The 24040-nt window shown below is 37.3% G+C and overlaps 2 protein-coding genes across 5 annotated transcripts; one reads left to right on the forward strand and one right to left on the reverse strand.

Annotated features, from left to right (window-relative positions):
• Positions 1-72: 72 nt before the first annotated feature.
• On the reverse strand, positions 73-6379 carry LOC120491147 (uncharacterized). Of its 2 annotated transcripts, XM_039688782.2 has the most exons (6): positions 6258-6379; positions 6100-6158; positions 5283-5606; positions 4892-5119; positions 2359-2428; positions 73-636 (listed from the first exon to the last, which is right to left on the reverse strand). In XM_039688782.2, the coding sequence occupies exons 2-6, from the start codon at positions 6146-6148 to the stop codon at positions 582-584; spliced, it is 726 nt and encodes a 241-aa protein (XP_039544716.2). In that variant the 5' UTR covers positions 6149-6158; positions 6258-6379; the 3' UTR covers positions 73-581. The 2 variants fall into 2 exon arrangements, with proteins under 2 accessions (XP_039544716.2, XP_088974203.1); XM_089118077.1 differs by lacking the exon at positions 6100-6158 and having other exon boundaries at positions 6258-6343.
• A 293-nt stretch (positions 6380-6672) lies between these two features.
• Positions 6673-24034, forward strand: LOC120491107 (uncharacterized). Of its 3 annotated transcripts, XR_016145823.1 has the most exons (10): positions 6673-6864; positions 7087-7141; positions 8530-8877; positions 10093-10359; positions 11340-11624; positions 11937-12041; positions 12121-12182; positions 13215-14630; positions 19958-20053; positions 24018-24034. XR_016145823.1 is itself a non-coding variant. In XM_039688707.2 (9 exons), the coding sequence occupies exons 2-9, from the start codon at positions 7102-7104 to the stop codon at positions 18941-18943; spliced, it is 2550 nt and encodes an 849-aa protein (XP_039544641.2). In that variant the 5' UTR covers positions 6676-6864; positions 7087-7101; the 3' UTR covers positions 18944-19672. The 3 variants fall into 3 exon arrangements, 2 of the variants coding, with proteins under 2 accessions (XP_039544641.2, XP_088974201.1); XM_039688707.2 differs by lacking the exons at positions 19958-20053; positions 24018-24034 and adding an exon at positions 18917-19672 and having other exon boundaries at positions 6676-6864; XM_089118075.1 differs by lacking the exons at positions 6673-6864; positions 7087-7141; positions 19958-20053; positions 24018-24034 and adding exons at positions 8254-8331; positions 18917-19672.
• The last annotated feature ends 6 nt before the right edge of the window (positions 24035-24040 follow it).

Raw genomic sequence — 24040 nt, forward strand, 5'->3', positions numbered from 1 at the left:
CGTTTCCTTTTTCCCTTTCCTGTGGAGTAAAGCCACTATTCTCCGTTTCAGCAAGCAGATCTTCCATACACTTCACTTCACACACTTTTATTCACTGAACAAACTTATTCTCATACAGAACATTAAGAACAAATGAGGTAGATCGCTAATGAACAGTGATATCTTTTTTTGTAAACAAGACGTATAGATCCATGTAGGCACTTTAAGAACGGTTATTTTTAAAGGTTAAGCCAATGAACAATAAACTCAAGCACCTTCTTCTGTCATTAATAAATTAAACATAGCCTATACAAATGTACAGACTAAACCGAATCGATTCCATGTGACATACAGTAAGAAAACCTGAGAACATTTAAGAACCTGATTTCCCTGAGAACTGGTTGAGAGTTATACATTCAGAATGAGCAATAGTTTAAAATAAATGCTAATTTCTAATAAATGCTCACCATGTTTTGAAAAAAAGAAAGGAAAAGCATGTACATTAACATAGGTAAAATAAATTAAATCAAAATAACTCTTCAAATGCTTAAACATGTAAATAAATCAAATAAAAAGCTGTCTTTGAGTGTATGAGATGCTGCTCATCCCCCGGGTCTTTGGTAGTGGTTTTCTCTGTATTTCTTCATGACAAATAACCTGGAATAAAAAAACGTGAACAGTCCGTGAAAAATAATGAAGTAAACAGACTCGGGCTGGGCTTATATATATATATATATATATATATATATAGGGTACAACCTAAAGGAAAACATGCTTTTCTATACCCATAGATGTTTGTAGTAAACAAAGAAAGATACGAAAGATACTTCAGCTGAAAATCATGCATTTTTAATAATATCCAACTATTTTAAATAAAGGAATTCCCTTTTCAATAAATATACTGCCATTAAATTATGTTAATATAAAAATATATGTTAAAAATACAGAAGCAAAATTCTTTTAAAAAGTAGATCCCATAATAATTTAATATAAATTTACAGTAACGATAAATGATATTTTACTATATCATATTTTTAAATATGATGGTTTCACTATAAATATGGTGATTATCACTAAGGTGGACACCCAACTTAATATCTAATATTTACCTGAATCTAATAATGTCATGTAAACAAATGCAAAAGTCAGGCACTGTTTATTATCGTGCCTAACACAAAAACTGGTGCTTAAACAACACTGAAAATCATAAACAAGATTGTTGTCTCAAAATATAGTCAATCTTTTTTTGATTCTCATTTGATACTTAAATATGCAACATTTTAAAAAGCATTAAATATTAGATCAAATTTGCTCAGAATCAGCCTGTGATCAAGGATATATCTTCTTTAATGCACAGTGAGGACAGTTTGAGTGGCTAAAGGCACAACCCATATAAATATAAATGAAGAGTTCAGATGCAAAAGCCTCTAAGTGCCATTTGAAATTTTCTTCTAAAATGATCACTTAAATGACCATGAAGATTACCTATGAATTGCCATTTAAGTGAAATTACTGAACTTAAAGGATTAGTTCACTTTTGAAAAAACTTTTGCTGATAATTTACTCACCCCCATGTCATCCAAGATGTCCATGTCTTTCTTTCCTCAGCCGAAAAGAAATTTAGGTTTTTGATGAAAACATTCCAGGATTTTTCTCCATATAATGGACTTCAATGGGAACCGGATGGTTCAAGGTCCAAAAGACAGTTAATAACAGTTTCAGATGCAGCTTCAAATGTCTTTAAACGACACCAGACGATGAATAAGGGTCTTATCATGCGAAACGATCGGTTATTTCAAAACTTATTCCAAAAATGTAACTTTTCTAAGGACAAATGCTAGCCTTGCTCCATTCCGTGAGGCGCGTTTGTAACGTCACGTAATACGTAATTACGTTCAAAAGGTCACGGGCGACGTAGCCGGAAGTACAGAATCAAAATCGTCCGACATCGTTGTTTTACCTTTTAATTCCTTTTTTGTAAACGGCGTTTGAGTTAGTTTGCACGTTCAACCTATGCGTTCAACTTGTAAACACTGACTCTGTACTTCTGGCTACATCGCCCGTGACCTTTTGAACGTAATTACGTATTACGTGACCTGAACCATCCGGTTCCCATTGAAGTCCATTATATGGAGAAAAATCCTGGAACGTTTTCATCAAAAACCTAAATTTCTTTTCGACTGAGGAAAGAAAGACATGGACATCTTGGATGACATGGGGGTGAGTAAATTATCAGCAAAAGTTTTTTCAAAAGTGAACTAATCCTTTAAATATACAAGCTTGATAAAAATGATCATTCTAGAAGAAAATTTCAAATGGCACTTAGAGGCTTTTGCATCTGAACTCTTCATATATAGTAGAATAGATAAGAGGTCTTACCCAGCCACACAGAATGCTGTTAACATTATCACTCCAACTGCGATCAGTCCCGTACAACAGGGCCGAGATTCTGAAGAGTCAAACACGACACATTACAACCTGCTGTAGACAAGCGGACTGACAGTACTTTAGAAACCATGTGCTGAATCTGCTTTAAATGTACTTATTCTAAAAGTGCACACCTCAAAAAATGAGTCGATATACAGCTGCAAGCAGCAATGGGGCCCAAAAAGACAGCAATGATTTAAAGTGCATGATATGGGCATGATATGATATATTTATATGGGCTTTAAAAATCAGAGACTTTGAATATATAAGAGAAGCGCGTAGATCTGAAAGTTCAGTTCTGTGGACTGTATCAAAAAGTGGAAATTATGCAATAATAAAATAAAGGCTTGTCTTATTAATATGATTTATGTTATGCACTCATTCCACAAAAGCTTTGATGAATAACAACCCTTGAAAAAAACGTATATGTAAAATATTTTGTAAGACTTTACAATAAAATATTCGATTTGTTAACGTTATTCAGCTAAATCAGCTATGTTACTATTGGAGCCTTGACGTGCTGCGGTAATTATGTGGAAAATGCACATGAACAGTGAACACCACCTCATGTGGTATTTTCCACTGGGCAGCTCCTAGAATAGTTTGATGCACGAGTTGCCGAGATGAGATAACCTTTGACCTTTTCAAAACGGCGGAGAGCAACGCGAGAGTCCTGGGGTCTCATTTATAAAACTGTGCGTAGGATCCATTACTAAAAGTGTACGTGCGCCCGAAAGCCAAAAAAAATATTCAGATTTATAAAACCGTGCGTACGCCAGAACCTGCGCAGAATTCCCTTTATAAATCCCAGTCAGCGGAAGAATGCGCGCACATGCATCTCCTCCCCGAAATAACCATATATGGAGCTTACAACGCCTAGTTTAAATATGCATATCCTCATCTGCATATCATTTGCATGTGATTATTCATCCACGTGAGACCATGTTAACGTACAAGATGTTAGGAAAATATGAAATACAGATGTGCTGTGTCGCAATAAATTATTATTATTTTTTTTTTAGTAGCCTATATCCTTGCCTTGTTTTTGAATGAATAAATCAAATAGTGTCAAATACATTTCAGAGAAAGATTTTCTCAATCTTTTCAAAATAGTATTTTTAATGAATTTATATTTTTAATGGAAACATGGTTGTGGATTGTGGAACTATTTTCTCAGACAATCTGCAATTATCATAAAACACTGCATGCCAGAGGGAAAATGTTCAAAAGCATTGCATCCACAACAAATGAAGAGTTCAGATGCAAAAGCTTTTAAGTGCCATTTGAAATCATTTTTATCAAGCTTGTATATTTAAGACCAGTAATTTCACTTAAATGGCAATGAAGATTACCTATTAATTGTCATTTAAGTGAAATCACTGAACTTAAATACACAAGCTTGATAAAAATGGTCATTCTAGAAGAAAATTTCAAATGGCACTTCGAGGCTTTTGCATCTGAACTCTTCAAATATAGCCTATATTTCAATTTATTGGATATATATTTTTTGTAACTTCTCAGTAATGATTTCATGTAGTTTAAGTGTTTAACTCCATTAACGAGAATGGCATATTTAATCTAAATGTTTATCAGAAGTCAAATTTATTTAAACTGTTATTGAGAACGTGCACTTTATTTATTAGCCTACTCATGAAGATTTAAGGTTCATCTGCCGTTAGATTATGTGCGTCAGTTTCACTAAACGGCCCAACGCGCGTGCTGGCGCGGCGAAGGGATGGATATTGGCTTCAAGTGATTGGCTTGGTAAATGAAATTTTATTTGTAGGCTATTATCTTTCTGTATCCTATAGACTATAATTTTCTTTAGATTTTCGTTCTAAAAGTGACCAAAAAGACATTTAACTACAGCTCACCATCTGTGTCTCCAATTCCACTTGTCTCCAGAATGTGCGTACGCACGGCTCAAAGTTTGCTTAATGGTGCGCACATTCTCCCGCCAAGTTAGTTTTTTATAGACCATTTCACAAGATGTAAACAACACTGGTCCAGGAGCACTTCCTGTTTCAGTTTTTTAACACTACATAAAAGCTGGGATAAAATACAACCAACAGAACATATAAAACTGAATAAAAAAGTTAAATCAACATCTTTAAGATGTTTTCTTTACATGTGAAATAAAGAAAACAGTTACAAACTGAAACAGGAAGTGTTTCTGGACCAGTCTTGTTTACATCTTGTGAAATGGTCTATAGATCACAAACTTTGCGTGGAAACTGGCGTACGTACGTTTCCAGCCCCGTTTTGTGCGTACGCACGCTTTATAAATGAGACCCCTGAATGGTAAGCATTGTACACAGCTACGTTTTTTTGTTTTTTTTTTGCTAGCACGCCAAAAATGAAAATACGCCATTTCATCAGAACAGTCTGTTTTTGGAATAGAAATTAGGAATTGATAAGAATCTGAATAGTGATGGTTAAAATTCAAACCCTAGCTACTGTATACATTCTTGACATTGCAAAATACCTTTTGGTGCTTCATAATGCGTCATGAACGTTACGTTGAGGCTATTCTTGATGACGCAGGTGTAGTTAACTCCCTGAACCTCTGAGATGTTGAGTCTACTGCCGGTTTGATTGGTTACTGGAATGCCATCGACCAGCCATGAGAACTGAGGACTGTCCCACTGTGCCTTGTCATGTTTATCCACCACACACTCCAACACGCGTGCAATATACGCCTTTGGAGGTTCCTCTGAAAGAAGTAGATGTAAAAAAAGAAACTTGTTCAACTGGTTGTGTGCATGCGTGTTATGCATGACATGCCTTTAGACTTAAATAGCTGTGCATGACTTGAAAATATTCAAAACAGCTGGTGCACAGGTCAGTCTGAACTAACACTGTGGTCATATATTTACCTATCTTTCGCACTTCTACAGAGTCATGCTCCTGATAGCCATTACTGTCTGTAACGGTGACCTTGTAGATCCCAAAGTCTCCTTCTGCAACATGAGAGATCTGCAGAAGTGCATTGTTTTTCTCCAAAGATATTCTGCTTCCCTGAGCAGCCGAGAGTCTGATAGTGTCCTTCCCTCTCTCCAGGTCCCACGTCACCATGACTATCACGTCGTCTGGATTTTTCTTGAATTCGGCTTCCAAAACAATATTTTGACCAAGCGCAACATAGAGAGGTCGTCCAGTCTTAACATGTACTGTTATTGGTCCATTAAGACACACAGGCACTGGGGACAGTAATTCGAAAATAATTAATATGTTATATTACATATAATAGGGTTTGCAAACTGACTAGTTCCAATGCCTTTTACAGTTTCACTACTTTTTTTGAGGAATGCATGCATAATAATCATAAAGCAATAGTTTTAGGATGCAAAACTTTCACTCAAGCATGAAAATAATTTAATCACTCTAAATAACTCTAATAATTGGTGAAAAAAAAATTAATGAATGTAATACAAGTATTTTTTGAAAATGCATTCTACTATTAAAATAGCATTTTTATTTACAGTGTTTATTTTGATACATTTTATGTATTGATGTAATTTCCATCTTTTACTTAAACAATTTTAATTCGATGAATGTTTGTGGATAAAACTGTTCTTTGCTGACGAGGGAAAAAAAATGATTAGACTTGTATTTGAAGTAATATTACATGTCCAAACAAGTTTTATAGTTTAATAATGAACTATTTCATTCAATAACGCCAGACACACTCACTCAGAATGACTGTGGTACACAGAATCCAAACCAACATCCAAGACCCCATGATGACACACCTGACAAATCATTAGAGAGACTATTATTATTTCTGCCTTTCTTTTATCTTTCCTTCAGGTGAGACTGACTGGTTGGCCAGGTCTAAAAAACAATCTTACCTTGACTTTCGAAGCTTAAACTCGGTGTTTACTGTCTTTCTGTTGTATTGACATCGTCTTGCGTCAATGAACGAAATGAGTTTTGTTTAAAATAAATTAGCATCCGTTTATCCTCCTCCTGCGCAGGCGACGACGCCCACAATATGACGTCAACCGCACGTAAGTTTTACAATTTAATTTTTATTTTATCAAATCCTATTAAACGTTTGCTCTATCGAAACTTGATTTTTATGATGAGTATGCTAGAACATATAATGGTTTTAATAAAAAATATAATAATAAAAAAATGGTTTTAATAAGTATAAAAATATACTTATTAAAACCATTTTTTTAATTCATTATAGTACATATCAAGGATACGTTAACGTTTCCTTGATATGTACAAAAATGAATCAGAGACTTTTAAATAAATAAATAAATTAATTAATTATTACGTTTCCAACGTATAGGCTATTTTTCCTTCTAAGGATGATTGATGATCTCAAGTAGTTGTGACGATGCAGTGAGGTGAGCGAGGCGTCGACAGGTATTCAGGAAGTTAGCGTCTGTTGCCGAAACACACACGGACTTAAAGACACGAAAATGAAAACCAAACGAAGACTGCTTAGTGAGTTTATATAACAACTTTCATTTCACATTTTAATACTATGATTCACTTAATAATCGCAAGCTTGAGCACTATTCCAGCTTGTTGTCAAAGAAATCCCTTATGAAACAGATTGATGTCAGTATCTCTTTCAATTTGACAGAACGTCTCTTATTGTGATTTATATGCTTTAATGTGTGATTGAATGAAACATCTGGAAACTAATTTAATGTTTTTGCTCAGGCCCTCCAGACTGACATGAACATACTGCTGCATCCTGTGATTGTCTCGTTGATAAGTGAGTTTTGTGTCTTCAGTGTGTCACGATTGTCAGATGTGATTTTGTAGACACATCTGTGCATTTTACAGTAGTACCCCGTTTAAATTAGACCACTACAATAAGATATTTAACTTGTAAAACACTTTATTTTTCACTGAAAATACTTCTGATTGATATGCAACAACAAACCTGAAAAAAGACAGCATTAACAAAAGCAACTTGATGCAAAAAAATATAAATAATTTGACAAGAGGTATCAGTACAAACTCAGTTTTAATATATATTGTTTTCACATTATTTTCCTTTTTTAATATATATTAAAAAAGGAAAATAATGTGAAAACAATTAGTTCATATGACAACCAACCAACACTTTAGTGTCAGGAACTTCTGGATTATATAAGGCGATCACGTCAAAACACTGATCGTAGACAGATGCAAGATATATTTAAAGCTTTGATGTACAAGCGCTGAAGTTTGTGTCACACATAGTTGAGTTGCCTGTTTTACAGCATTGTTCATTTTGTTTGAGCTCTTTTACGTCCATCATTAGTATGTCTCTTCATGCCACACCTATATGAATGCATTTCTTTCAGATGTAATCGCATTTAAAGTTTCTGTCTGTGTTTGTAGAACGCTCCCATTGTTAATGTGATGAACTGTGAGCTTAAAGGAGTAGTTCACTTTAAAAAAAAAATGCTGATAATTTATTCACCCCCATGTCATCCAAGTTTTCCATGTCTTTCTTTCTTCAGTCGAAAAGAAATTAAGGTTTTTGATGAAAACATTCCAGGATTTTTCTCCATATAATGGACTTCAATGGGGTCCAAACGGTTCAAGGTCCAAATGAGAGTTTCAGTGCAGCTTTAAATGGCTTTAAACGACACCAGACAATGAATAAGGGTCTTATCGAGCGAAACGATCACTCATTTAAAAAATAAATAAAAAAGTTAAAGTTTTATAAGCACAAATGCTCGCCTTGCTCTGTTCTGTGATGCCCATTCGTGACTCTCCTGTTCATCATCTTATCATCGTCTGGTGTCGTTTAAAGCCCTTTGAAGCTGCACTGAAACTCTGATTTGGACCTTGAACTGTTTGGACCCCATTGAAGTCCATTATATGGAGAAAATCCTGGAATGTTTTCATCAAAAACCTTCATTTCTTTTCGACTGAAGAAAGAAAGACGTGGACATCTTGGATGACAAGGGGGTGAGTAAACTATCAGCAAAAGTTTATGCTGATAAGAACTGGCTTTATGCATCCGATTAACATCCGTTTAAAATCATATTTGGCCTACGTTACAATAAAAATCTTTTGCGACGCATTTTAACAGCATCAGATACAACTTTTTTTGATGCAAATACAGTGAACTGTTGAAGCTAACTTTCCAGCTCTAACTCTCCATAGGTTTGCCTTTGATCGCTGTGTGTCTGGACCCTGTTCCAGTTCAGTTTGAGAAGACACCAGTGTTGGTGGCATCAGGGAAAGATGCTATCTTTACAGTACAGACAGTGTCTGATGCGCCTCTTATCAGATGGACTACTGGTGGAGAGATTACACTGGCCATGTGGGTAAACGGCAACCCTTCTGTACTGCCCGTCCAACAGTATCAGAACAGAATCTCAGTCACTGCCACTCAGCTCAAAATCAGTAACAGCCAGCTCAGTGATTCGGGAAACTACAGCGTCTCTGTCGAACCCTCTTCTACCTCTGGACTCGGCGTGAACACCCGCTCAGTGCAGCTCAAGGTGTTGGGTATGACTACACATCACTTAAAAGAATAGAAAACATTGTTTACTCATCCTGGTATTGAAACATATTTCTGCCACGGAATTAATTCAGACTTTTCTTCTCAAAATTGCGAGATATAAACTCGCAATTGATCATATGCACGGTTACTTCCTGGTTTTCGATGAGCTAGCTTGCATTTTCAGTGAACTGTTTCTTTACATCTATACAAAACCATCAATGGTTGATTTATGCAGTTATCACACCTAATTTGCCAATAAACCAGTGTCATTGCCAGTGACTTGAAGCCAATGGGGATTGTGTAATAAGAAACACAGATGTCTGTAATTGGACTTTTTTTTCACATTTTTAATGTGATGACAATGTACATTATTTGTTCATTCTTCTGAGATAGTCCGTATTTGTTAAACCGAGCGTCTTCAGATGTAGGAAATCCACTTTTATTTAAAAAAACAACAACATTAATTACAACTATAAACAGTAGATGGTGGCAGAGAAACATTTATCGTCTTATTTAATTTCCTATCATTTTTTTTCCTCGCACATTTTGCTTTTGAACAAACATTAAAAATGATAAAATCACTAGTTTTTCAAATAAATTTTGTGAAGGTTTAGCATATTTTTTTTGTAGTTAAGTAAATAGGAAACGTCACAAAGTCTCATGAAAAACAATAACTTTTCTTTAAAATGTGAATGGATTACTCAGAAAGCATTTACTCCCTTTATAATGACAGAAGCTGTCAGTCAATGCTCGCTGATCTCAGCACACTTGTGAAAACTCACATTTTGTTAATGAATTTGACTAAAGTGCACAATAAAACTTTAATTTGCACTACTGACTTGTGAAAACTAATGGTCGAATTGAATTTTGCTGAGGAGGAAAACTGGGGCGTGCCTTTTTTTGGATAACTAAATGCAATAAGTACATTCTGATTATAAACTAACAAGTGGCATTTCACCAGAAGTTTTCAAGCTGGCTTGCATTATTGCGGAAGTTCTTGAGAGCGTTCTGTGCATATGGTCAATTCTGAACAGAAAAGTCTTTTCAAACAAACAAAACAAAAAATCTGAATTTCGAGATGTAAACAAAGTTTAAAAGCGAGATTATAAATTGCAGTTGTGCGATACAAACTCGTAAAAAAGTCGGAATTGGAAAATATGAAGTTGCAGTTGTGAGACACAAACGAGCTTCCATACCCTGTCCTTGTTCTCCATCTTCAGATGCTGTGAACGGAGTGAGTTTGTCTCTGCCTCCTCTTCCTCTGGAAGGTGCGAATGTGTCGCTGAGTTGCAGCTGGTCTGCGGGTTCAGAGGTCAGTGTGGTTTGGGGTAAAGGAGGCGCTGCTCTGTCCTCTGACACCCGCATTACCATCAGCGCTGGATCTCTGATCATCACGCCAGCCAGGAGAGATGATGCCGGGGAGTATTCATGTACCGTCAGCAACGCCGTCAGTGCACAAACAGCCAAGGCCACCCTCAGCGTCTACTGTGAGTCAGTCACCGTTAATGTTGTGTGTCATTGTTGCAGAAACTAGTCACCATTTGTTGAATTTCAATACGAATTTCCCAGTAACTGTAAATATCGCTGTACATGTTTGTTTTTTTTACAGTAAAAAATAAAACAATCAAATTAGACGAAGCACCTTTTATTTGTATTGTTGTATAACACTTTTTTATTTCTTTCTGTTTTATTTATTAGATTATCCAAAATAGAAATTACCACAGTGAAATTTTTTCATTGAATTTCTATTCGAATTAAAGGGATAGTTCACTGTTTTAGCTTACCTCAAGGGCATCCAAGATGTAGGTGTCTTTGTTTCCGCAGTAGTTTCAATTTTGATATTTTTAGGTCAAACCGTTCTTGTCTGTCAGTCATATAATGGATGTCTATGGTCACCACCTCAAAGAGCATGCACAGAGAAGTCCAGATTAAACATGATTTAATGACTCGTAAATGTAAGTACACATTGATGGCCTAAGACACGAAACGAGCGGTGTGTGTGACAGTATTTAAATCGTTTTTACCTCTTGTAACCATAGCCACAAAGCACCCGCGCCCTCAGATCACTTGGACGTGGCTGTGGTTACAAGAGGTAAAAACGATATAAATACCATTCGTTTTCTCACACAAACCGCTCGTTTCGTGTCTTAGGCCATCAATGTGTACTTACATTTACGAGTCATTAAATCATGTTTAATCTGGACTTCTCTGTGCATGCTCTTTGAGGTGGTGACCATAGACCCCCATTATATGACTGACAGACAACAACGGTTTGACCTAAAAATATCTAAATTGAAACTACTGTGGAAACAAAGACATCTACATCTTGGATGCCCTTGAGGTGAGCTAAAACATACCAAAAATTAATTTCAAAGTGAACTATCCCTTTAAATACATCGTGACCCATATGTTGATACTGATAAATTGTCATTAAGCATTTTAATCTTTAATATTGTCGCTTCCTCAGATGGTCCAGACGCCCCACAGTTGACTAAGACCTCGAGTGAGTGTGTCGGCGGTGGAGATGCAACGGTGGGCCAGACGGTGCGTCTCACCTGTACATCTGCCTCTCTACCTCCCGCCTCCTTCTCGTGGGTACTCAACGGCCAGCCGGTGACCGCCGGCCAATCAGGGAGTGGCGTTCTAAGTCTGCAGATCTTCTCCACCATTCAGAGTGGCACATATACCTGCACCGCACGGAATGACATCACAGGAGGAGCATCAAAGCAGCAGATAGGCCTGGCCGTTGTGGGTGAGTTAATGGCTCTCGGTGGCACTACAGTGACGGATGGATCTGTCGGTTCATTCTTCGGCCTGGCATTCATTTTCTTGACCGGAGAGGGAGTAATCAACTACAGGATTGATAAATTCATGTGTCACCATACTGGAAGGAGTCATAATTTCCATCCACCTACAATGCATTTCCTCTGCAGGACGCTTTCTCCATTATTGATGATTCTGTGATGTGTTTTTCTCTCCATTTATGTTTTCTGTTCTTAGGGGTTGCGTAATAATCTAAGTCTTCGAATGTAAAATCTAAAAATCATGTTCTCCTGCTTCACAGGTACGTGTCTCAGTGGAGGGGCCGTCGCAGGGATTGTAGTTGCATGTGTTGTTGCACTCATCATCATTATTATTGTCATTATTGTGCTCCTGCGACAGAGAAATGGTATGTCCCTCCTCAATGCTTCTGTCTGGGGTTTTGCTTTTTGATGCTAAAGTCTCTGACATGATGCTCATATTCACAGTGGATCGGAGACTCAGAGAGGCTATTGGACCTCAGAAGACAAACCAGAATGGAAGTACCACAGTACGACAGTTACACTTTCTACTATTGTGTTTTGTGTAAAGTAGATTAATACCTTTTGATCTGTAAAACATTTATATATATGTGAGCTTTTTTTCTTTTCTTTTTTTTACAGGTGACATAAATCATTTAATTTTGAATTGTTTGATAAAAATTGTACATCAATTAATTGTTTAGGATAAACTTGTTTTTGCACGTTTTAAGATCTCATTAAAGATCTCATTTTCAAGGGAGTCTTAGATAACATCAACTCTAGCCCTGTTTTTGCTACTTAAAGGGATAGTTCACTTTGAAATTAATTTTTGATATGTTTTAGCTTACCTCAAAGGCATCCAAGATGTAGGTGTCTTTGTTTCCGCAGTAGCTTCAATTTTGATATTTTTAGGTCAAACCGTTTGTGTCTGTCAGTCATATAATGGAGGTCTATGGTCACCACCTCAAAGAGCATGCACAGAGAAGTCCAAATTAAACATGATTTAATGACTCGTAAATGTAAGTACACATTGATGGCCTAAGACACGAAACGAGCGGTTTGTGTGAGAAAACGAACTGTATTTATATAGATTTTACCTTTTGTAGTCACAGCCATGTCCAAGTACTCTGAGGGCGTGGGCGCTTTGTGGCTTTGGTAAATAAATACTGTTCGTTTTCTTTTCTTTTACGAGTCATTAAATCATGTTTAATTTGGACTTCTCTGTGCATGCTCTTTGAGGTGGACCCCATAGACCTCCATTATATGACTGATTGATTGACACAAACGGTTTGACCTAAAAATATAAAAATTGAAACTACTGCTGAAACAAAGACACCTACATCTTGGATGCCCTTGAGGTAAGCTAAAACATATCAAAAATTAATTTCAAAGTGAACTATCCCTTTAAGATGGTATTAATACATCTTTATATTAAGACTCATATTCACCAGTTGCAAGATAAGAATTACAAAACTAGTCTGATGTATTTTAGAAAGCATAAAGGAACTTTGTAATCAAAGTTCATCTTTTTCAATTTAACAATAATACTGCTTTTTTTTCAGATTGCAAACAGCGCTCTTGTCAATGGAAACCACCCTGATCCAACATTACACAACTCACAGCCACAGAGCTTCACCACTTTACCCAATAACAACAATGGGAACATCAACACAATGCCTCAAAACATTCCCAGCAGCTCCAACCCACTCCATCATAATGGCCATATGAACACAGATGTATTTCACCACAACATCAATGCGTTCCCAGACAATGGGCATCAAAACATCAATTCATATCCAAACAATGACCCTCAGAGATCGTTCCCACAGCCTGTCCAGCACAATCCTAATATTCTCATACAAACGGGTACTTCTCAGCCTGGTGCACATGCTCACACAGTTCATGTAAACCTAAACACGTTGCCACACACTGACCAGCTTAACAATGCACAACCTCAAACAGTGCATGTCAACTTGAACACATACCCTCCAGAAGCAAACCAACCAAATCAGGCAATCCGGCAACACGCAGAGCAAAATCAAAATCTTTCGCAGACTGGTTTGTTCAACTCTGAGCCTTTGAGTTTGGGTAATCAAACACAGACGAATGCTTCAACAAATGCATTTCGCCAACCCAATGCCCTTATTCAGACTGGCCACTCGCACCCTACCAACCAAACCAATGCAAACCGCCGAACTACCAACTCACGATCTTCAGCAGAGGTTCGACATTCAAACCGTGTTCGGACCGACGACCAGATCCGCACCAACGCGCACCTCCAGCAGATGCCTTGGGACCGTTTGCAGGGAACGCCGGCGTACCCCAATCGTGAAGTCGACAGCTCGGACAGCAGTGGATCCTCGGATTGGCGGTCTAGATCTCCACAACGAAATGCACGGCAAGGGCGTTCAGTTGGGAGATACCAGACTGAACCTACAGGCAGGATAACTCAAGCTCCTTCTGCTTCCCAAAGAGGAGACCTCCAAAGACCAATCGCTCACAACGTGCCCAGCCAGTCTGAAATGGACCTAAATGTACAGAGTACAGTACCTCAAACCCAAACCTCTCAAGGTCAGAATCCAATCCTGACTACATCTCAAACACATCCTTCCTCCAGACCAAATCAGACCGTGGTTCAGCCATCCATTCCTCTTACCCAGGCTGCACTACGCCAACACTCCGCCCAGACCGAGAACCCTTTTGACACCCGGATCCAGCAGACTCGAGCTGCGCTGCAGAAGCCTGGACCTTCTCAACCCATCCAGCAGCTCAACAAAGCGGGTCAGAAGCCTCCTACTCCACCTCCAGTGTTGGGTCCAGATCAGTTCCAGATGCTTCCACGTGAACGCATGCAACAGGCGCGCAACATCCAGCCTGTGAACGCGAACCGCCGACACAGACCTCCAAATGTGACTGGAGTGCGGCATACGAGCCCTCAACGATTGCCCATGCATGGACACCCAATGCACATGCAACAGGTTAGTAACATTAAAAGAGTTAAATGCACGAGCTTGACATGATGCTCGGGTGCTACACTGTAATGCAACAGGTTAGTAACATTTAAAGAGTTAAAGGATTAGTTCACTTTTGAAAAAACTTTTGCTGATAATTTACTCACCCCCATGTCATCCAAGATGTCCATGTCTTTCTTTCCTCAGTCGAAAAGAAATTAAGGTTTTTGATGAAAACATTCCAGGATTTTTCTTCATATAATGGACTTCAATGGGAACCGGATGGTTCAAGGTCCAAAAGACAGTTAATAACAGTTTCAGATGCAGCTTCAAATGTCTTTAAACGACACCAGACGATGAATAAGGGTCTTATCATGCGAAACGATCGGTTATTTCAAAACTTATTCCAAAAATGTAACTTTTCTAAGGACAAATGCTAGCCTTGCTCTATTCTGTGAGGCGCGTTTGCAACGTCACGTATTACGTAATTACGTTCAAAAGGTCACGGGCGACGTAGCCTAAAGTACAGAGTCAGTGTTTACAAGTTGAACGCATAGGTTGAACGTGCAAACTAACTCAAACACCGTTTACAAAAAAAGGAATTAAAAGGAAAAACAACGATGTCGGACGATTTTGATTCTGTACTTCCGGCTACGTCGCCCGTGACCTTTTGAACGTAATTACGTATTACGTGACGTTACAAACGCGCCTCAGAGAATATAGCAAGGCTAGCATTTGTCCTTAGAAAAGTTACATTTTTGGAATAAGTTTTGAAATAACCGATCGTTTCGCATGATACGACCCTTATGCATCGTCTGGTGTCGTTTAAAGACATTTGAAGCTGCATCTGAAACTGTTATTAACTGTCTTTTGGCTCTTGAACCATCCGGTTCCCATTAAAGTCCATTATATGGAGAAAAATCCTGGAATGTTTTCATCAAAGACATGGACATCTTGGATGACATGGGGGTGAGTAAATTATCAGCAAAAGTTTTTTCAAAAGTGAACTAATCCTTTAAATGCACGAGCTTGTCATGATCCTCGTGTGCTACACTGTAATGCAACAGGTTAGTAACATTTAAAAGAGTTAAATGCACGAGCTTGACATGATTCTCGGGTGCTACACTGTAATGCAACAGGTTAGTAACATTTAAAAGAGTTAAATGCACAAGCTTGACATGATTCTCGTGTGCTACACTGTAATGCAACAGGTTAGTAACATTAAAAGAGTTAAATGCACGAGCTTGTCATGATCCTCGTGTGCTACACTGTAATGCAACAGGATAGTAACATTAAAAGAGTTAAATGCACGAGCTTGTCATGATCCTCGGGTGCTACACTGTAATGCAACAGGATAGTAACATTAAAAGAGTTAAATGCACGAGCTTGTCATGATCCTCGTGTGCTACACTGTAATGCAACAGGATAGTAACATTAAAAGAGTTAAATGCACGAGCTTGTCATGATCCTCGTGTGCTACACTGTAATGCAACAGGATAGTAACATTAAAAGAGTTAAATGCACGAGCTTGTCATGATCCTCGGGTGCTACACTGTAATGCAACAGGTTAGTAACATTTAAAGAGTTAAATGCACGAGCTTGTCATGATCCTCGGGTGCTACACTGTAATGCAACAGGTTAGTAACATTAAAAGAGTTAAATGCACGAGCTTGTCATGATCCTCGGGTGCTACACTGTAATGCAACAGGATAGTAACATTAAAAGAGTTAAATGCACGAGCTTGTCATGATCCTCGTGTGCTACACTGTAATGCAACAGGTTAGTAACATTAAAAGAGTTAAATGCACGAGCTTGTCATGATCCTCGTGTGCTACACTGTAATGCAACAGGATAGTAACATTAAAAGAGTTAAATGCACGAGCTTGTCATGATCCTCGGGTGCTACACTGTAATGCAACAGGATAGTAACATTAAAAGAGTTAAATGCACGAGCTTGTCATGATCCTCGTGTGCTACACTGTAATGCAACAGGTTAGTAACATTTAAAGAGTTAAATGCACGAGCTTGTCATGATCCTCGGGTGCTACACTGTAATGCAACAGGTTAGTAACATTTAAAGAGTTAAATGCACGAGCTTGTCATGATTCTCGGGTGCTACACTGTAATGCAACAGGTTAGTAACATTTAAAAGAGTTAAATGCACGAGCTTGTCATGATCCTCGGGTGCTACACTGTAATGCAACAGGTTAGTAACATTAAAAGAGTTAAATGCACGAGCTTGTCATGATCCTCGTGTGCTACACTGTAATGCAACAGGTTAGTAACATTAAAAGAGTTAAATGCACGAGCTTGTCATGATCCTCGTGTGCTACACTGTAATGCAACAGGATAGTAACATTAAAAGAGTTAAATGCACGAGCTTGTCATGATCCTCGTGTGCTACACTGTAATGCAACAGGATAGTAACATTAAAAGAGTTAAATGCACGAGCTTGTCATGATCCTCGGGTGCTACACTGTAATGCAACAGGTTAGTAACATTTAAAGAGTTAAATGCACGAGCTTGTCATGATCCTCGGGTGCTACACTGTAATGCAACAGGTTAGTAACATTAAAAGAGTTAAATGCACGAGCTTGTCATGATCCTCGGGTGCTACACTGTAATGCAACAGGATAGTAACATTAAAAGAGTTAAATGCACGAGCTTGTCATGATCCTCGTGTGCTACACTGTAATGCAACAGGTTAGTAACATTAAAAGAGTTAAATGCACGAGCTTGTCATGATCCTCGTGTGCTACACTGTAATGCAACAGGATAGTAACATTAAAAGAGTTAAATGCACGAGCTTGTCATGATCCTCGGGTGCTACACTGTAATGCAACAGGATAGTAACATTAAAAGAGTTAAATGCACGAGCTTGTCATGATCCTCGTGTGCTACACTGTAATGCAACAGGTTAGTAACATTTAAAGAGTTAAATGCACGAGCTTGTCATGATCCTCGGGTGCTACACTGTAATGCAACAGGTTAGTAACATTTAAAGAGTTAAATGCACGAGCTTGTCATGATTCTCGGGTGCTACACTGTAATGCAACAGGTTAGTAACATTAAAAGAGTTAAATGCACGAGCTTGTCATGATCCTCGGGTGCTACACTGTAATGCAACAGGATAGTAACATTAAAAGAGTTAAATGCACGAGCTTGTCATGATCCTCGGGTGCTACACTGTAATGCAACAGGTTAGTAACATTAAAAGAGTTAAATGCACAAGCTTGACAATGATCCTCGGGTGCTACACTGTAAATAATGATATAAAAGTAACTTCATCCATGTTTTAGTGACAAAACCCAGTCAGCGTTTGATGTAAAAATTCAAAATGCATTTTATTATTATGTTACCTTGTTTAAGATATCTTGTTTAGGCCACATTTCTTTATGGTATCCTATATGATGCATGCCATGCTCAAAGCTCAGTGAGTAAATGAATCCAAAATAGCTGACCTATAAAGAGAAATGCAGTTATTTACGTGTTTGTATTTGAATGTGCTATGTATGTAAATGCGTATTAAAATATCACGCTGTCAGCTCAGCTGTATGCTATTTGTGTTTGACCAATGTCGTGCGTTCTAAATCAGTCACTTAAGAGGATGTGAAAATGCTTTCACGTGACTCATCAAGGCACCGTTTTAATCTAAATGTGACAACCACTGCAGATAGCATCACGGAAATGCAATTTTACGAAGCTGCTGGGTATGAAAGAGGGCAGTGGGCACTGTAAACGGTGAACAACACGTATTTGAGCCTGGTACAGAATGTGCGGTGATTGTTTTGATAGATTATAGAAACAAAAAATAAAACACTCGGGTTCACTAAGTTTTACAGTTTCTGCATGCTCTTGATGATTTTATATAAGCACTAACACTTTACAATAAGGTGTCAATTGTTAACATGACGATATGCATTGGCAAAAAATGACCTAACAGCATTTATTAGTATTATTAGTTGATAAAAATAGGTTTGTCCATGTTAGTTCACACTAGATTTTAAATTGACATTAACATTAACCAATGAGACCTTTGTGGGACATTATAATGCATTCAAGATCTCTTGACTTTTTAATTATTTTTTATTTTACTGTAAATGATTATCAACTTGTGTGCAAAGTAGGGCTTGTCATTGCACAGGGAGACTTTTCATACATCGTGCACATTGTCTACTATCTATGCAAAATGGTCAAAGTTGAACTTTGAGTTCAGGTCATTGGGCACAGCTGACTCAGGTGATGTGAAAGGGCCGTTAGACATGATATATATATATCAAATGAAGCATTTTGTTCTTTCATTTCTCCCCCAGGTCCACCGAGGCAGACCCAGACGCTGAGAAAATGCAGTGCTCATCTAGATCGACACTGTTTGCACTGCAAAAAACTTTCTTACAAAGCACAATGTCTCTCTGGTGGAAAGAAACAAATGCTCAGCCATTCCTCTGGCCCTCCGCTTATCGTGCCATACAAATCTTTCCATTTTGTCAGAGCGACCACATCTTTGATAAAAGGACTGATGGTTTTGTTTCTCTCGCACAACTGTCACGTAGGCATGTGAAAGCCATGGCTGTTGAATAGGACACAGTGTGAATTTTATCCATTGGAACAATGCTGCTATGGGATTTTCCTTGCACTCAAGTGTCTGAAAATAAAACACAATACAATGTTTTTCCACAGACAGGAAAACTCGAACAAAATCCACATGAATTAGGATGGCTGGCAGAGCTGAACTGCTAAATGATAAATAATGGACTGCCACTATTTGTCCTCTCGCATCTATTTATTCAGCTCTCTGCTCACAGATGCTTCTTGTAACGCCGCTCAATTACTGCGATCCGCTACGCTGCTTTTGTGGATGGATTGCGCATTTGAGTATGAAGGAGACCCACCTAACGGATGTGTAATTAATTGAGCTCTTTAATTTTTATGTTAATGATGTGGAAAATGCTAATGACTTTAAGTAAAATAGGCTGTTGACAGGCCTAACAAAAACATGATGAAAAGCAAATGTTTGATCAGATGTTTCTAAGCACACAGGAAATTACAAATAAATTCTCCCAATTTCATTCGCTTTGTTTGCACATTTATTTTTCAGTCACACTCAGTAATCAATTTTAATCGTACTCGTTCAATCTCGCCTTCTTCTATTCGTGACACATTGTGTGCATGTGGTTTTTGTGTGTGTGAATTCTCATTAAGACGTCTGTAGAACAAGAAACTTCCTAAGCCGAGTAAAATTAATGTTAGTTGTCTGCAATGTGAAGCGTTCTGTGGTTGTGTTATTTAAAAAAGCTCGCCTCTTTCGGTGAAATGAAAAAATGTGTTTCTTCTTTCCTGTTTTGTCATCATAGATGCAGCATGTGTCAAAATGACACAATGAGACAAAGCTGTAAAGACTGGAGGAGCATCACATTGTCACTTCTGAGATACTTGACTGATTAAGTAAGGTAAATATTTTGCTTCTAAATACAGTAAAGATATATATTCCAGATTGGTTTGTGATGATTATTTTGAATGTTCTAATGCGTCAACAGGTCATTGTTTTGCGGTTTTGGTCAGAAATTCACAATGACTATACATGTGGAACCCATATTTCTGTAATGAGGATTATTAGCATGCAGTACTATATGAAGACTCCAATACAAAAGCCTCCTATGTCAAAAATGAGATAATAATATTGAGTGAATGTTCTCCGCACATATACGTTCATCAAATACTTTAACTTCAAACTCAATTAACCCCAACCTCAGCCCAGTCAGAAATGTAGGTACTTGGGTAGAAACCAATACATAGAAACCTGATAAAAATGTTAATATTGAAGAAAAACGTTAGACGGACTTAGGCTTTTGCATCTGAAGTCTTCATATATACACAAACATGTATTGTCTTTCATTCTAATGATTAATTATTACATAAAATCATATATAGAAATATGGTTTCCCTAAATACCAGATAATGTGTTGTGATATTTACAGTATACACATTACATTTTTAAGGGCTTATTTTTCATTCCATTTCTTTAAATGTACTTTTACACTTACTAAAAACAGTAAATTGTTCTGAAACATAGATGTTGCTAAAGTTTCTAAATATAGTATATTTTCCAGACTGAAACATATATATTTGTTTCTGTCTAGAAAATGATGGTGCTGGTTAATTTTCTAATGTTTATAATGTCTCTTCACTCATATTTTCCATCGCCCAGTCTGGTATTCCCCTTAAACACGTTTCCCTTGACTGGTAATGCAAGCTGAAGATTAAAACAGATGTATAGATCATATACAGTCATGATGCAGATAAAATCTGCAGTTTGGAAGTGTTCTAAGAAATGCATTTTAAGTAATAATATTTTGTTGGTCACTAAGTACTTTATTAGTTGCTGTGTAGATCCTCCAAATACCCAGGTGTGAAAATGCATCACCCAATCATCTGTTTGATCTCTGTACTGTATGTGCTTTGCAGAATTATTTATTTTTCTCAGTAATAACACCTGAATGTGTTAATGCATTTCCTGAGATGCTTTCTTATACTGTATAATAATATGTTTTTCCAAGCATACAATGAAAAAGTGCACAATATGTACAAGACAATAATTGAAGGAACACTGATCAAATCTCATGATAATTTATTAGATAATATCCTAAATATACTGCATGTTTATTTATTATTGCAAGCATAGATAGATGCATATTTAGCACAGATGTTTAGTTTAGGCAGTCCTATATCGGTGTTGATCTGTTTTTATTGCCATTAATAAGTGACCTACTTGCCAAAATAGGATTCTTTCCTACCCTGAAGCTCCTTTGTGTGGTCAATTACAGTAATAAGAATAACTCCTTGTAAGGGAGGTTTAGTATGCTTCTCAATTCTTATTTGTGAATCCTCATTTCCTTTAATGGAGTCTCAGCTCCATCTGTATTGTATAAAGTCCAGTATAAATAAAGGTGTCTTGACTTGGCAATTTTTTAGTATTGAGGAGATTATGGAAGTAATATAATAGACAAATGTTTTTGAAACAAAACTGCTTGTTGAATTGCACTACTTTCAGTGTTGGTAAGTAATTAGTAAGTAATTAGTTACTGTAATTTAATTACTTTTCCCTTGAAAATGTAAAGTAAGGGATTACTCTTCATTTATCTGTAATTGAGGTAAATACTGTGTATAGATCAATCCGATCTCACAGCGATTCGTATGCATTTTATGAGGTGTCTAAATATTACGACCGCACTCGTAAAAATTCGTATGAATTATTGTAAAATATGTATGGAAAAAGTGTGAAATGTCATGAGATCAGACATAAAACAATAGTGGGTTTAACATTAAAATGCTAAAAAGTATGTTTTTATAATGTAACCTTCTCCACCTTGGTCAGTTTAAGGATAATTCATGCAATTTTATTTTATATAGTATTTATTTGAAAGAATTAAAACACATTCATGTATATCCTTGTATTATTCAGCTTGAGGTTGATATGGGATTTTGAAAGTAATTAGTAATTAAAAGTAATTAAATACTTTTTAGAGAGAATAATTAGTACAGTAACCTAATTACACTGTTGAAGAGGTAATTAGTAACTAGTAATTAATTACTTTTTTAGAGGAACTTACCCAACACTGACTACTTTCATGTTTGTTTGTTGTTGTTGTTTTTTTGTTTGCATTGAATTGCATTAACCCTGCTTGCATTTTAATGCATCGTATTTTTAGGGCTTGCATTTTTATGGGCTGAAATTCAACATGGTTGCATATTTAAGCTTTTCTATTGAAAACATTTCACACATGTTTTTAATATCAAAAATTAAATAATCCACACTCACCTTTCAGATTTCACTTCCAAAATACTCATTTAAAAAAAAAAAAAAACTATAATATTCGACAGGCAATTTTCGGTCCATTTTATTTCGCTTTACAAATTCAGTGGTTCAAATTCGACTGAAAATTGAACATTTGACATATCAGTAGATTACCGATTGAGCTGTTAGTCGAGCTCGCCAGCAGGGGGTGCAAGCAGCTGTTGACGAAGAAAACTATAAAACTTTAAAACGCTAAAGTCTCTCTGCAGTGCGGTTAGGAGCTCAATATCTGTCTCGCATGCACGCTCGTTCTAGATTACAGATATTTTTTATGAATGAATGACTTACCGGTTGCTCTATAGTTTTCTTCGTCGACAGCCGAAATATTCACAACTTAAATATAAAACCATGTTGAATTTTAGCCCATTAAAATACAAGCCCTAAAAATACAATGCAAGCTAGGTTAATGCAATGCATTTTTTCAAGTAGTGCAATTTAACAGGCTTTTTTGTTTCAAAAACATTTGTCATTCATGTACTTCCATAGGAGATGCTCATCAACTTCCTGGCATGTCTAATGCTACGTTCACACCGGACGCGAATAGCGCGTCAGGCGCGAATGATTTCAATGTTAAGTCAATGCAAAAGACGCATTACACGTGTGAAAAATTCCTGCGGCGCGAATGAGGCGTGGAGCGCGGCGCGGAAGACGCGAATACGCCTCATTCGCACGTCAAGTTCGCGCAAATGGCGCGTCTGGCGCGTTAAGTGCATTACGCGCGAATGATTCAGTTAGTAACTCTCTTGATGAATGCTCGGTCGACATAAAAACAATGGCCGCCAATAGGGTTGGGTATCGTTTGAATTTGATTCCGATTCCTTGTTTCTATTCCGGTTCCTAACGATTCTCGATTCCGATTCTTTTAAGAGGCAGGGTCAAAAAATTTTAGCTAACGTTGCTAACCAACGGTCTTTCTGAAGGAAATAATCCTTTCTGAAGGAAATACTCCTTCTGTAAAAATACTCCTTTTTTTACAAATTTTTCATCTTGCCGAGATTTCGTTATTTTTAGAAAAGTGAAGCCACACTTTGGATCGCCGACGTAAGCTACTCATGTTCGACTCACGCGGTTATGCTAACACTTCCGGTAGACGCTTCTTCGTTGGTGTTGTTCAGCGGTTTCTTCTTCCGCTCGGCGGACTGCGAATATCGAAACTAGGAATCGAAATTTTAACTTTTGAACGATTCCGGGAAAAACGATAAGTTAGTCCCGGTTCCAATCGATACTCGATTCTCGATACCCAACCCTAGCCGCCAACGGATTTCGATTCTGACGTGCGACACGCGCGTAAATTTCGCTTCAAACTTTTGTTTTTACGCGCGCCAGTTTCGCTCTTGACACGCGAATTAACACAAAGTGATCAAGCGTCAAACTAGACGCGCGATTCACGTCCGGTGTGAACGTAGCATTAGACATTAGCCAAGGGTGAGAATCTTAACATACATCGGTTAAGTGAAACCGTTAGCCAATTTGATATCTGGATTTTATGTACTTGAAGTCAAAAATATGAAACAAGGTTAAAATGCTTATCTTAAATTAAATCTTTCTTTTTCTGTTAGCTATTAGCTTTGCATACAGTGAC

The sequence above is a fragment of the Pimephales promelas genome, chromosome 12 (assembly GCF_988280905.1).
Source record: "Pimephales promelas chromosome 12, fPimPro1.hap1.1, whole genome shotgun sequence".
In the NCBI taxonomy this organism is placed as follows: Eukaryota; Metazoa; Chordata; class Actinopteri; order Cypriniformes; family Leuciscidae; genus Pimephales; species Pimephales promelas.